Source organism: Ziziphus jujuba, chromosome 4 (genome assembly GCF_031755915.1).
Source record: "Ziziphus jujuba cultivar Dongzao chromosome 4, ASM3175591v1".
In the NCBI taxonomy this organism is placed as follows: Eukaryota; Viridiplantae; Streptophyta; class Magnoliopsida; order Rosales; family Rhamnaceae; genus Ziziphus; species Ziziphus jujuba.
The window spans coordinates 16990333-17006369 of NC_083382.1; the positions used below are offsets into that span (position 1 = coordinate 16990333).

General features: G+C 31.2%; 1 protein-coding gene across 3 annotated transcripts; it reads left to right on the top strand.

Annotated features, from left to right (window-relative positions):
* Positions 1-2329: 2329 nt before the first annotated feature.
* LOC107417228 (probable sugar phosphate/phosphate translocator At1g06470) lies at positions 2330-14180 on the top strand. 3 transcript variants are annotated; one of them, XM_048471659.2, is made up of 14 exons: positions 2330-2658; positions 2904-2969; positions 3289-4031; positions 4145-4314; positions 5128-5213; positions 5314-5363; positions 6544-6611; positions 7557-7657; positions 7850-7862; positions 9868-10052; positions 10261-10347; positions 11134-11228; positions 13026-13178; positions 13709-14180. In XM_048471659.2, exons 3-13 carry the CDS (start codon positions 3526-3528, stop codon positions 13144-13146), a joined length of 1482 nt encoding a protein of 493 aa, XP_048327616.2. In that variant the 5' UTR covers positions 2330-2658; positions 2904-2969; positions 3289-3525; the 3' UTR covers positions 13147-13178; positions 13709-14180. The 3 variants fall into 3 exon arrangements, with proteins under 3 accessions (XP_048327616.2, XP_048327614.2, XP_048327615.2); XM_048471657.2 differs by having other exon boundaries at positions 2332-2658; positions 3289-4058; XM_048471658.2 differs by lacking the exon at positions 2904-2969 and having other exon boundaries at positions 2332-2658; positions 3289-4058.
* Positions 14181-16037: the final 1857 nt, after the last annotated feature.

Sequence of the window (16037 nt, forward strand, 5' to 3'; positions counted from 1 at the left end):
TTGTCGACCACCTCCGACACCGAAAGGGGGGGGGGGGGGGAAGTTTCTGTCATGGGTGTCGTCGGAATATCGCCGGATTCGATGGATTTCGCCTGGAAACGCAGGAGTCGGTTGGGATTTCGTTTTTTGGGTGGATATGGTGGAAATTCCGGTGGAGAAGTCAGCAAGAAGTCGCCGGATTTCGGTGGATTTTTTGGGGAGATATCGGTGGCTTGCTGTGAATTGGCAGAGAAGAGAGGGAGGAAGAAGACGAAGGGAAGAGAGGAAGAAGAAGAAAGGATTTCTTTTCCACATGGGGGGGGAGGGGGGAGGAAAGAGAAAGAAAAAAAAAATAAATAAATAAAATATGATAATATTTTATAAGGGGGGGGGGGAGGAAAGAGAAAGAAAAAAAAATAAATAAATAAAATATGATAATATTTTATAATAAAATAATATAAAATAATAATATGATAATATTATATTATATAAAGGATAATACATGATTTTTTTTATATGTAGTATTTTAATACGCATCTCTTTATTTTTTTTATTTTTTTATCTTAGTGTTTAATTTAATTTTATTTATTTTTTTAATAAATTTGATTTTATCTATTTAAAAATAAATAAATAACATTGTTACTTTTTTTGTTATATATTATATAAAATTTTAATATATATGCTTAATTGGATGAGTATTTTATTATTATTGTATTCTAATTATTGAATTTTTATATTATTTTATTATATTAATTATTTTATATCTCAAAATTTATATTCTAAATTAAAAATTTACAGTTTCCGTAAATTTATCGATATTTCCATCGATATCGACATTTCCATCGATATTTCTGTAAATTCATACCTTCGATATTTTCATCGACATTGATATTTTTCTCACTGATAAGAAGAGAAAAGAAAGGAAGACACAGAGAGAGAAATAGAGAGATGTCGAAGCAGAGGAGAAGAGGAAGATTGGAAGGAAAAGAGAAGAGAAAGGGAAAGCACGTGAGAGAAATTTGGACCAAATTTAATCTGGGCCATCCATCTAATCGAACGGTAGAGAAATCTTCTCACAAAAGAGCCACGTTTTTTGTCCGTATTGAATTCGGTCAGGATATCCTAACTGTAGACTTTCTCTGTATAGATATATTCCATTTTTCCATAAAGAAATGCTTCACATACGAATTCAAAGATACAAATTCTAAAGTTCAACAAATCAGTACTCTATTTGGTTTTTTTAAGCAAATCAATAATCTATCTTACATACCAATCGAAAGCCAAACTTCATTGCCTACTAAAAATCTACTCAAACAATAATATATATAATAAGAATTAAATAATATATAATAGGAATTAAACAATAATATATATTAAACGTTTAACGCTTTACATTCAAATTAAAAACAGTTGGTTGCCCTTGAACTATTGTTTCTATGACTTTAGTCCAACTATCCATACTTGATAGATAATTAACCATTCACAACTTATATAACTCTATTTAACAACAATTTTATTATTATTATTATTATTATTTTTGTTTTTGTAATTTTACTTTCGATTTGTGTGTACTTAACTTTGTCAATTTTATTAAACAAAATTGTATAATTGAACTAATGTGATAGGTAGGAGTGGAAACAAACTTTTCAAGATCGGCCAAATTGAATTGGTTCAATCACACTTGACTTTTGGTTTATGTTGGTTCCTAAATCGAATAAACTATATATATAATTTTTTTAATATTTTTATTATATTTAATTATATTTTTAATATATATTTATATTTTAGAATTACTCTATTTAAGATATTAATTATCTTAAATTCAAATTGATTAAAATAATAATAATAATTTTTAAGAAATTATTAGAAATTAAAAACAGTTATTTTTAAAATAATTAAATTGATATTGGGCTAAAGTTGAAACTGAACTAATAATTATTGGTTTGTTTTGATTCCATTCTATTAAGTTCGCAAAAATAAAAATAAAAAACAAAAAAATGCAAAATACCAATTAACTAAACTGATGTCCACGCCTAACGATAAGAAAGTTTAGGGGGGGGGGGCAATAACATTGTTTTGTTAATTTGCGGGTTAAAATTCAAAAAATGTAACGTTTAAGATTAACGTGTAAAAAATAAAAATAAAAAATTATCAAATATAAAAGTTTTTTGTTTTTGCTTTTTATAATTTTTTTTAATAAATTGGAATAAGAGAATTTAATCACTAAACTTTTACATTCAATTTTAATACAAAACTTAATTCAATTCAAAATTTAAAATTATCATTTAGCGGACAGCGGTTCCATTTAAACTATTCCAAATCTCCAATTGGACATAAACTAATTCCTTCAACTCCCCAAAAGAAAAAGAAAAAGAAAAAAAGAGGTTGCATATGTTTATTTAATTTTCTTTAAGTTTACGCTTTTGAAGGTCAAAACAGACATCGGCGACAGCGATAACAGCAACAGACAAAATACAATTACACCTGCAACCAAATCCCTCTAAAAGCACCCCTCGCTTTCTCTCTGATACTGCACCTAAAAAATCAAATTCCCCAAATACGATTTTATTTATAAAAATCTTTTTCCAAACAATTCTCAGATCAGATCTCTCTCTCAGTTGCAGATCTCGGTTTCTCTTTCTCTCTGTGTATCTGCCATTTTCTTCCGCCAAAGTTGAGGTAATTTTTACGCTACTTCTCAATTTCTCATAGCGCATTGAGCTTTTTTCCGATTAAATATGTGTTTGGATATAAGTTGTATGTTTTTTTTGTAATGAATGAGACTCAATGGTTTTGTTTTTGGAATCGATTTTTTTCAGGATTTCTTTTTTTTTTTTTTTTTTTGTGGAGTGTGGAATTTGATGCTGTTTGTTCGTGCATTTTCGTGATCTGAGTTGGTTTTTGGTTGAAATTTTCTGATTCAGATTGGTGGGTTTATGTGCTCCTGTTTGGATTATAACTGTGTTTCTATAAGTCTTCCTGCTGAAACGGTATGAAAGTTTTGGTTTTGATTTTTCGTTGTTTCTATAGCCTTTTATTCTGTTTTGTTGAATTTGTAACGCTCTGTTTGGTTGCTGGAAACTATGGAATTTAAGAGACAAAAGAAAATTTTATTATTTGCATTTTGTCGGAAAGTTATTTGATTAGCTGACGTCAAACATATAATTGGACTCTATTCAGTTAATTCTTTTCTAAAAATTATCTTTTTCCAATTCAGTTTTATCAGCTAAATCGAGCTTTATCGGTTTTCACTGGATTTGAATTCCGAATATTTCAGCTGTTTTTGATAGAAAATTTAACCTTGTGTAGGTAGTATTGGAGTCTTCAGAGTGAGTGGCTATCTGAGGGTTTTGAAGCACTTTCTTATAATAAGTTTGGAGATCAAGTTGAGAAAGCTGTGCTTGAAATAGTGTATTTGCTAATTTAGTTTACATATGCAAGTTAAGAAATGTTAGAGTTTACAAAAATGAATTTATCCATTGGCCACTGGGTAAATTTGATTGCTTCTGAGTACATAGGTTGCTCTAAGTTAGAATAGGGAAGGAGATGGTAGAGGGTAATTTAGATACAGAAAAGGGTGCATGCACTGGAGCCAATTGCACACAGAGTGGAAGCCAGGGGTCAATTATTCACAGGGATCCCTCATTCTCGCGCTGGTGTGATGAAGATGGTAACCTCCTATTTGACAGTAATCAGTTGGGAGATGCTCAAGCAAACTTAGAAGAAGATTCTGATTTTGAGTTGCCTTTGCTTCAACAGGGTGAGATAGATAAAAAGGGTTTAGATACAGACAGATCCCATAATACTAAATTTCAGCAAATAAGTACACACTTAAAAGGTGGTGATACCATGGATAATGCTTCTATCCATGTTGAGGGAAATGGAAATGAGAAGTTTGCTCCATTTGATATTGAGAATAATGGGACCATGAGGGAAACAGATGGTGTAGATGGCTCCAATTTTATGCATAAGCATAGACCATTGCCTCCAACTATGAAGAACACTGTTTCTGTTGCTAATGTGTTAAAGACATTATTTTTCATTCTTTTATGGTACACTTTCAGCCTATTTTTGACCTTGTAAGTTCTCTCTTGTCGATTGATTATTACTTTACAGTTTTATCCGGGTTGCTTATTGATGTTAAGATCTCTTTTCCTGTTTTTAGGTATAACAAAAGCTTGTTAGGGGATGATATGGGAAGGTTCCCTGCCCCTTTATTGATGAATACTGTACATTTTGCAATGCAAGCCATTTTGTCAAAAGCAATTACATGGTACTGGTCCAACAGATTTCAACCTAGTGTTGCTATGTCATGGAAGGATTACTTTATGAGAGGTAATTTATTACTTTTCTGTCCTTGTTTTTGTAGTCAGCTATGGTTATACAGTAGGTACAATCTAATTTTGGTTATTTCCTGATATTTTCCACCTAGCTAGTACTTACATCTTTCCATTTCATATACTGGATTCCTTCCTTTACCCTGTTTTTGTTTTCTGATAAGAGTGTTTGTTCCTCATCCAAAAATTGAGAGGGGGAAAAAAAAAAAAAAAAAAAAAACCACCTCAGTTCGAGGACTTGGTATTGATGTTTTTTTCTTATCTATTTTAGAATGTTCACTTTTGTTTCTTCAGTGGCACTTTTTGCCATTTTAGTTGTATCAGTTAAGTATGTTTTTATTCTTAGGTGGCGGAGAATTATGGTCTGTTCTATACAAATTTTGTTAAAAAAGTTGTTGTGAATGCCTTATGTTAAAGTAAACTGCAAGGAAATATTACAATAATCTCACATAACTTGGGTCTTGATTTACTTTAGTTAATGGTTCTTTCTAAAACCCACTGCAAACCTATAACAAAATATTAAATAAGTCCTTAGTAGGTTTTTTGTTTGAGTTTGATGAAATTAACCCCCTTATGTGCTCCCATACTATATACATAAACATTATAGGCTCAATTGAAGCTTTTTTGGAATTAAGTTGAGATTAAAAAATAAAAGAAAACATTGATGATTTAGTGCTCAGATCTAATGTTCTAAATTTCTACCTTCTATTCTGTTTGTAAGCTTGTGAGCCTGTGCCTCTGTAGTTTTCTTCTACTTATTAAATTAACTTTTCGATCAACTAATGCTACAGATGGACTTTGCCTTTCACAGTTGTGCCAACAGCTCTTGGGACAGCAATGGATGTTAACCTGAGCAATGCGTCCCTTGTTTCTATATCTGTCACGTTTGCCACAATGGTTTGTTACACTGTTTTCTATAGGTTATCCCATTAATTAATAAATATAGTTGCATTAATTGTTTAGCATTGTTTTGACTTTTATACTTATGTTTTTGCAGTGTAAATCTGCCGCTCCTATATTTCTTCTTCTATTTGCTTTTGCTTTCAGGTGAATCTCTTTTGAGTTTTTTTAAACTTTTATTAACCATTTGTGACATGAAAACTTTTTCATGTATGTTTATTATGACTTAGTATTAATTCCTAAAGTTTAAGCTTATAAGAGCTTAGTCATATATATATATATATATATATATTAAGCCAACATGACTTTTAACACTTACTTATTTTGTTATTATTTTTTGAGAAGAAAGAGGATGCAACTCATGGAGGAATACCTGACTATATATAAATAACATGGTGTTAGCAAAGTTACAATAACGTATTTAACAAATAGTACTGAACTAAAGACTTATGATACTCACCATCAAGCTGAGGCATGATAATGCTTTGCTTAAAGCTGTCGTAAATATGATTTTTGACTTGACGTAAGGAGTTATAGTCTTCTTACCCAGTTTCTTTAGTAAAGTGCGTCTTAAGTATTCTTAGACCTCTCATAGAGTTAGTGCTTTATTTGGAATGTGATAGATATCAATTGACCTCTCATAGAGTTAGTGCGTTATTTGGAATGTGATAGGTATCAATGTTATATTAGCTCGATATCATTAGGCTCTTTCCTTTTTCATATTTGTAGTTTGGGGAATCTTGAGGCATGTTCTGTAGGTTATAAAACACTATTGCTATTAAATTTACATTAATCTTTTTATTAATTGTATTCATATTTCTCTAGGAAAAATTAATTCCTTTCTGCTCTCTTCACCATCTCCTGGCTGCCAAATAAAAGAAGAGAAAAGGAAATAGAAAACGACCAGGATTGGTAGGGCTGCTTTTCTTGCTTGGCTTCCATTAGGGTTGGGTCCCATAAGCTGTTATAATAACCTGTCCCATACACAAGTTACGTTTTGATGTATTCTAGAGTGTTTATGATTTAAGAGCGTTTTAATTTCTTTCCAATAGTTAAAATACATGGAATTTAATGTCAAAATGTCGCACCTTGCCCAGTTTCTGCAATTCTTGTATTAAGTGCTTCTCTTTTAATTAAATTCATTCTTTTTAATATCAACAATCTTCAAAAGATGCCTATTTTTAGTTATTGATCTTGCCAATTCATATGTGATATGAGTGTTCTAGTCTAATTGTCTTGAAAACTGTTTTCTATCTTTGGTTTATAAATTAACTTTACAAGCTGTTATTTCTTGTTCTGCCAATTAATGGAACCTTTTCTTTGGAAGGTTGGAGTCTCCAAGTATTAAACTTTCAGGCATCATGTTAGTAATCTCCACTGGAATACTATTAACAGGTATGCTGCTTAACATTTTTTTGATCTAATTTCATCCACTTGGTATGCGCTTAGTTTCTTTTCATCAAATCTTCATTTATATATTGATAATGATCATTACAGCAATCTACCAGCAAATAGACGTCTACTATCTTAATTGATGAAGACCTGTAATACTGTAACTAGATGTGCGTCCTCATAATTTCTGGTTTTTCTGACATAGACCATTAGTGGTTGGCATGCACCAAAAAACATAAAAATAATAATAATAATAATAATAACAAGGGCTTCACAGACTGAAGGTGCTTGAAATAAGAAAATATAGAAGAAAAAAAAAAAAATTAACTCTTTTATCTGCATCCCTCTCTTCTCCTATTCTTTTTTGTTTTTATTTATTGTCTCCCCTTGTTATATTGATCCCTATCTCATTTTTCCTTGCTTCTTAGTACAATTTGTTCCTTTCGTGCATATGCAGACTAATGCATTAATTCTGCCTCAATAATATGTTGTCTAAAATTTACATATACAGCTGACTGGACAAAACTATAATTTGATATTTGTAATCTTCATAAGAATATCATTGGACTCATTTTTCATCGCAAATCTTCTTGGCTGTAAGTTCTTAACCAATGCGAGACTGTAAATAGCCAGCGGCCTCCATAACTGCTATATCTTCAAGAATTTTGTTTTAAAATGCAGAAATTAATAAGCATTTAACTATTTCATTTTTTTCTTTTTGTTTAGAATTAGCTGTTTTCGCTCAGTCTTTGACTTACCTTAAAATTCTTTGGGGACCAGGGTATTACAACTGAACTAACGGGCATACTACACGTGCTTTTGCTGAAAAGCAATGGCCTTTGCCATTGTTTTTCTTATACAATTGTTTTCTGCAGTTGTAGTGCATTTATGACTTGCATGTTAAGTTTCTATATTTTCCATCTAATATTTTGTCTTTCTATATGGCAGTTGCAAAAGAGACAGAATTTGAGTTTGGAGGATTCATTCTTGTCATGCTTGCTGCTGTCATGTCTGGCTTCCGCTGGTGCATGACTCAAATTCTTCTGCAGGTGTGCTTTGTTTTTTCTAATTTGCATTCTTCTTACACGATAGTGATGCATATGTTTTGTATTGTTTGCACAGTAATGTAATGCAGGTAAACTTTTTTGAGTTTGTGCACTAACATTTTTTTTTCCCCCCTTCTTACTTGGAACCTTGTTTTCATTTTGTTCGTGGGTGTCAAATCCAAAACCAATATAAAGAAAGAAACCTATGGTAAGAGTACTATCCTCTGCACTTTAGAATGCTGTTTGGAAAATTTCAATTATATTTAATGTATTATCATCATCATCATCATCATCACTATAACTATTACTATTTTCTTCTTATTATTATTGGCAAAGGTGCAATGTGTATGAAATATGTATAATCATTTTGATAACATTGTTACATTTGCTATGATAACAGTAAAAATACCTATAATTGTTATATACTTTGCTGGAGTTATAGCTTCATGGATTCATATGCCAAGCAATCATTTTCTAGTTTCTTCTCTTAAGAAAGAGAAATATAAATATATATATATATATATTTTGGCTTGTAATAATTTATAGATTCTGTCCGTAAAATAAAAAAAGAATATTATAATGAGGTATTTTAGGCATCGGTGAACCTAGAAAATTTTTTCACTGGGGACACCATTAGATAGTAAAATATGTTCTAAAATAACAAAAATTATAAATATTATTAGTAAAATACAAAAGTAGCTTTCAAAATACATAAAGTAACTTAAAAAAGAAAAAAAAAAAGAAAAAGAAAAATGGTGAAACTTAGATGGTATATTCATTCTTGATTCTTAATTATATCAGGTAAAAAAATGTAAACCTTTATGCGAATATTTTCAAGTAGTGAAATTTTAAATTTAAGATTATAATTATTTAGGATTTGTTGGCTATAATTTGAAGCTAAGTTAGAAAAGTTAAAAATTTATTAAGTTAATAAAATAATTTAACAAAATAAACAAAAAAACCTAAGATATTTAGGAAAAATTAAAAGAATTTACATGATTTTTAGTGGAAATCATAGACTGCTGTTGGGCAAGCCAAATTCAAGGAAAAAAAAAATGAAAGGAAAAAATAAATAAATAGAAGTTAAAAGCAACTTTGGGGAAGCTGCATGTCTTACAGACGTAAATTGGGGTTGCAGTGTAAATTGGAAGGAAAAATATTAAATAATCTAAATGGAAAAAAATGAGGGCACAGGCTCAATTGTAAGTGTGTCCGTCCATGATCTTATGATATGGGAGTCTCTAGAATTCTGCAGTCCAGACTCTAGATGATCCCAAGCTGTGGATCCTTCTGTATAAAGTGTGGTGAGGCTTGTGTAATTTTCTTATGTAAAACATTTATAGTTCATTACAAGATACATGTTCTATGGTATTTATGAGGATATGAGTAATTTCATTTTTATTAAAGGCTAATTGGAGTAATATTCTTATGGTGGGAGAGAAATTTTCCAAGCTGAAATAAATTTCATTGCTTTTAGTGTTAGTTGTGAGTCAGCCTACAAGGAGATGAATGTGAATTGATGAAATTAATGGAGTAAATAGATTTTTTTCTTTTTTTTGGGATGAATTCCATTGTAACTCTTGTTAGGTGTATTGTGCCGTTTTGATGTACTTTGTTTGGTATACTTCTGTTTCAGTTAAAGTTTTTGGGATTAATGGCAAGTTAAATATCAGAGCAAAGTTCTGTCTGGTCCTGGGTTTGAATCCTGCTAACTTCATATTTTGTAATTTATTGTTTATGTCGAAAGACCTGACAATCATGGTGTCAATTAATAAATGAAACTTGAGAAATAGATGGCTTGCGGAAGGTTGGAGACTGCTAGTTCATTTGCGTTTAAACTGGTGACTCTTAATGTGTTACAGATGATAGGTTTAGTTTAATTTCGCTTCACAAGTTGACTTTTATTGGTACAGGAGTTTGATTCTTTTTTCCTTCTCTTGTTTAGTGAGAATTATGAGTAATATGAATATAAATTTCTAGCTATGATCTGTATAGTCAGTTATATGACTTTTTGCTGGCTTATTTTACTTAAAGCTGGCAAGGCTACAAATTGATGCATCTTATGTTTGAGCCAAGTTGTAACTTGGTTTAAATCTGAATTTTTAGATGACAGAGTAATCCTGTCGATGTCCTCTGTTTTATATCTAGGGCGAATAAATGTTGTTATTTTATATGGAGTTCATCTTAATGATGTTTCCATTCAATTGTTTTAGGTCTGAAGAATCCACTTACCTTGATGAGCTATGTAACCCCAGTGATGACTTTCTTAACTGCCATTCTCTCTATTATACTGGATCCATGGAAAGAGTTCAGAGTGAATGTTTACTTTAATAGTCAATGGCATGTTGCTCGAAGTTGTTTGCTGATGCTTTTTGGTGGAATGCTTGCCTTTTTTATGGTAAATATTTTGAACACATTTTTTCCTTTTTTCGTTTCTTCTTGGGAAGTTGAATGTGGAGAAAGTTTTTTTTTTATTTAGATATGAAGTTCGTTTAGACCACTTTTAGTACCTTCACTTATTATGCTGTTTTCTTATACTCTTTATGTTAACATATCTAGCAATTTAAGTCTCTGGTTATAAAGATTAAACATTACTGTTGCTGCAGGTGCTAACAGAATACGTTCTTATCTCAGTAACAAGTGCTGTCACAGTCACAATAGCAGGTGTTGTCAAGGAGGCTGTCACCATATTGGTATGAAATGTTTATTATTTTATTATTTTCTTGTTACTGAACACATAGTGCTTTGATGGAAGAATTGCCAAAGAGAAAGAGACTAAAGAGAGGGAGAAAAGTAGAGTACTGGAAGAAATTAAGAAAAATAACTGTTATAGTCGAGTAGTATACTATCAGGTTTATAATTAAGCCTGCAAACATAATAGACAATCCTAATCCAATATCAGGAACCCTAATTTAATATAAACTGTATCCAGGCTCCAACATATAGGGAACTCTATTTTCTAAAATACCTATAAAATAAGTCATAACTATTGAATAGTCTTCTCCTGTTTTACATCAGTTATTGGGCTTCTAAAGGTATTCTAATGCCAAAATTAATACTTTTATGGAACTAATGCTTACCCTTATTATTATTGTTTTTCTCTAATAATAGATAGATGGATTTTATAAATAAAAAACCAAAGTACAAGGAGGAAGAGAAGTCCATCCTATCAAAACTCTCTTGAACCAAGAAAGGAAGTGCCAGTCTGCCAGAGAGTCCACTTCTTCTATGCCAGTCTTTCCAAAATTTTGACTAAACTTTGTTTTTCTGCCAGTGTATTTTTAGAACTCTCTTTGCTTTCTTACTGTGGGTTTGAATAGAAAGATTTCAACTGTCGGTGGTATACTGCATTGAACTTGGAAATATGAGTATGGCATACAATGTTTTGTTTTGATGGTTAATTGATTTTCTGCCCTGATCAAAATATTCTCAGAGCATGTTGCTTCTTAAGCATTAATTTATATTTTGTTTTTGCTTAGGTTGCAGTCTTTTACTTCCATGATGAATTTACCTGGTTGAAAGGAGCTGGTCTTTTCACAATTATGGTTGGTGTTGGTTTATTCAACTGGTACAAGTAAGTCATATTTTTTATTTGTCTTTGAGAAAAATACCCTCTTAAATTTTCCTTGTTTTTGATGATGGAATATAACTGTATTAGATGATGAATTTGCTCTTGCTACTGTTTTCATAGAATTGCGTGTTATACAAGGTAGAAATGTTTCCATTCATTTATGGAGAATTTTAAATTGACCGGTGGATGGTGCTACCATCTACCTGCTCTGCTTTATGTAGTTAGTGAGCAATTGGTATCAATATCAACTTTTCAAAACAGTGTTTGGAGTAATTTACATTATGGAATGTTGACACTCATTTGTGGTGCTATGTTTCTAAGCGAGCAGCCACTTCACTTTGCAAGTTCTATAGATGGGAAGAATAGCAAGTTGAGCTTGCTTCTTTTGGTTTCAATTTACTAAATTCGTATTTAATTTTTTTTTTTTTTTTTTTTTTTTTTTGGCTTAAAGCAAATTGAAGGAATGGCATATTATTGTTATGTAGTAGTTCGTCAGAAGAACAAAGAATGTAGTAGGACCCATAATCTTATACTTTCTGATCTTCATTTTCACCATCTTTTTACTCCCTATTCGCATTATGAGCTGTCTGAATTCACATGAAATACTGTGGAAAGTTTATTTTTATCCTGGTCATAATTCCTGTCCTGAAGGAATAATAGAGAAAATGGGTTTAAACTGTTTAAGGCAATGTCAACTTAAATTTGTTGTTCTATGATAAGTATAAAAAAAAATTTGTTTCTGTTGTAATCGGAATGGGATGTTATAGACTTGGATGTTGCACTATGATTTCCTGGTGGGACTTCAAATGCTAATACATGCTTATAATTTGATTTAGTACTCGTTCAGAATAAGACCAAAAGTAATTCTTGCAAATGCCGCCTTATAGTGTTTGAAAGATTGATAGACTTATGCTTGCTGTTCATTTCAACCACATAACATTTTTCATCTTTAATTGTTAAAATTCCTTAGGGAACTTTATCTGGAAATTTTGTTGTGGCATTTTCTATGAATTTGATCAGTTGATAATTATCATTAAATATCAATAGCATTTTGGTATTGATTGGCAATCCAGCTGCTTTGGATGTTCAATCCTTTCCTTATTGTAGTTTTGTTGGGCAGTTTAAATGTAGTTATGCATCTTAGAAAAAGTATTTTAAACAAAAATTAAATTAGCGATAGGATATCTGATACATATATATATATATATTTTTGGGGGGTTGGCGGAGGAAAGGGGTGCTGGTCGATAGTGGTAAAAGAATTGATGTTGGTGCATTTTTGGTTCAATTTCTTGTCACTTTTCCAAAGCATAGAAATAGGACCTGCGAAATTCATGCTCTAGATGAGAGGAACCGCATCTTGTGGAATTTACACCAATGAAATTTTGGTATCCTCTTACAAAAGGTATAAAAAGAGTGTCTTACTCCAGTACTGACCATTCAACTGAAACCCTATTGGCAATCGAGTGCCTTGTTGCACATGGTTTTCTCTTAACTTAAGCTGTTGTTGTATATTTTGTGATTGTTAACCTTTGGTATTGTTTTGATCATATGGATTCCCTTTTTTATGTAGTATTTTCTTCCTGATTGACGAATTCCTAGAATTTATAATTATAGTGCCCATAACTTTCTAGTTTTAAGACATGGGAACAGTTAGAGATGATGAGTATTTAAGCCTGAATGCGAAACTGTGGCTACATGAGCCTGATCCTGAATTTTTACTTAACCTTCTGTATTTATATTCTAATTGAGTCATCTACTAGCAGCTTTATCTTGGTCAATTCAATTTCTTTTACTTTTTAGATACCACAAGCTACAATCGGGTCATACAAGTGAAGGCGATACAATGGATCCACTCTCAGACAATGCCGGTGCAAAATATGTTATCCTTGAGGAGATGGATGAGCAAGATGATGGCAATTGAAATAATTAGTAGCAAATTTATCTGGATTCACTGTAAGCCTCAAATTATCCTTTTTAGCTGAATTTTGTCAATTTCGTCTATATACACTACTTATAAATGTAGATTTTGGCTGCTTATGCGTTCAATTCTCGTGCGGTACATGGCAAAAAGTTGATGATAATTTTTTATTTGGGTTAACTCAGTTAACAAAATAATTGGGATTTCCGAAGAAAATGAATTCTAAAGTAAACTTAATAGGAAGGTTCTAGAAGGTTTGGTGCCTTTATCACTACGCTGTATTCTATGACTTAAAAAAAGAAAAAAAAGAAAAAAAGGGCCTTCGTTAACAGCAAGTGATTCATGTCAATTGAGCATACAGGTGCATATTTTTAGATGAGTCATATTCTTAGATCTGAGTCATGGTTTGGCATTGATTTCGACTATATTGCGCAGCTAGTAGTGGTAATTAATGATATTTGGCAATGTCATATCTGCTGTTTAACTTGCTTTGCTGAAAAACTTGCAAACATCTGTCCGAATTTCGATTTTGCTGATGTAGCTTGAGCTTGATAAATTTGCACAGAAAACTTTGATATCCAAGTTGGAATTTTGGTGAAGCTTTTGATCGTTTTTGGCTAGTTTCAATTTTGGAATTTAAGAATTCCAGTCTTCATCATGATTTGGCGATGTATTTCTATTCTGCATCTTTGGGATGGGGATGAAGATGAGAAATTCTCCAAAAGTAAGTGGAATTGGAATATAATATCAATTCCCCTAACAGGATCATCTATAAAGCCCATTCGGTTTGGAAAGTTTCCAAGCTTCCAGTTTTATGGGGAACATTCTCAAGAACTAAATTGCTTCTAGATGCCAAATTAATTTAGCCATTGTTTGCCATTATTTGTCCTCAATATACGTAATATAGAGAATGTAGATTTTAACGTCAAGCTGTAACCGGTGGAAGTAGTATTTTTATTCAGAATTTTGATTTACCGTTTGAGGGGGATTCTATCATTGTTTGTACGTGCATAATATATGAATTTTGCCTTGCTTCATTCTAAATTTTGTCACAAGGGTATTCAATTGTCACATAGCTGCTTAAGCATCGATGGTGCTTTTTATTTTTAAAGCATATTGAAAATTTTAAAACCTAAAGAATATGAGTTTTTTTTCCAACTCCAATATCACTTTTTAAATTTGCTCGTTATTTTGCATTTTTCAATAAACAATAATGATTTACATTTTGTATTTTTGTTTTTTTTTTTACTCCTTTTTACACCAAATTAGTATTTAAAAAAATTAAAATATGAAATATAAATAATAAACTTAATGGTAAATGTGCACAAAAAAATTGTATGACAATAAATGGCTTTATTAAAAATTTTCTATAAAGAATGGGTTTGATACTTTAAATTTGAAGAGTTAAGCTTCATTTTTAATTTCAATTTTATAATTTAAAAAACCATAGGAGTTAAAAAAAAATAGGTATAATTCTTTAAAATAAAATAAATAAATAAAAGATTTTTAAAGAGCTTATTGGAGATGCTCTTAGCCTACTCCATGTCAACCATTGTCATTGACACTGCAAAATTGGTTGCAGTTTGGATCTTAGCCAAAAGGAAAAAATTGAAAATGAAAAAGAAGGATAAAAATAAAATAAAAATAAAAAAGGAAGAAGAAATTGGCGGCTTGGAGTCTTAAATTTCTATTTCTCCGATCATCAGTTAGCGTAGTAGAAAGCAGTCCTATTAGTTTTTTGGAATAATTTGACTTATTTTCGGAGTTTGAAATTTGTCTGTACGTACCAAGCATTTTTATTTCTCACATAAATTTCCATGTAATTTTAAACTACAAGAAAACTTTCTGCCAAAAAAAACAAAAAAAGGGAAAAAAAGAATTAAAAAAAAAAAGAATTGGTATTTAGTATGCAATAGTGAAGTTTGTGAAATTGTCCTTTATTTTATTGTAATTATTTTTTAACACAAAAAGATAGCTAGATGACTGATGGTGAAAAATTCAATATGTACCAAGGAAAAATTGCCACGTATCTATTTTTTTTTTTTTAATTGGATTTATCATTGAACCATAAAAAGGCAGAGCCGCAGGAGAAAAGAAAAAAAATCCAAACACACGCGTAAAAGCATTCCCCTTCTCAAAATCTTGACTGATGAGCATTGCCTCCTTGGATAATATGAGATATTAGACTCAAAATGCAGATTGATTGGCCTCGTTGGACAATGTGTGAGAAAATGTGGATAGATCCAAGCAAAAAAAGCAAAAACACAGAGAGAAAATGTAGATAGATTAGCAAAAGTTGGCCTTTAGAGACATTTAGCAGCAGTATCCATCTATCTCATAACCCATTATTGAAGCTACCACCACCTTTTTCTTAGAAGAAAAGTAGATGTTTCCTTGACAGTGACCATTACCTTTGTACAAGTCAATGCATACTTTTTTTTTTTTTTTTAATAAATAATTTCGTTTTGGAGCTTAGCGTGCAACGTGTAGAATGGTCATGTTATACTTTTGGCTCGTACTAGAGGAATTGAAAAGGCTGACATGTGATTGATGGGGGAAAATTGCCTATGTACAGGAAACACGTCAAATTAATATCTGTGGAATTTTTCCTTTTAAAGGACTCTTTCAAAGTTCATAAATTTGGATCCCAACCAACACTCTTTTCTTCCCATGAACAAGAAAAAAGAGGCTACCGCATCTAAGATGGGTCTGATCTTGTTTTATGGACATGTTCTGGTTGTTCATGATGGAATTTAGATCAAGATGACACAAAAAGAGAGATGGGGAAAATTCATACATCAACATGCTAATTAAAATATAAATTTTTGTTAACCACTGCTAATTTATTATAGAAATCGATTAAATAACTATAAGAAACCGTTTCAATTTTAAAA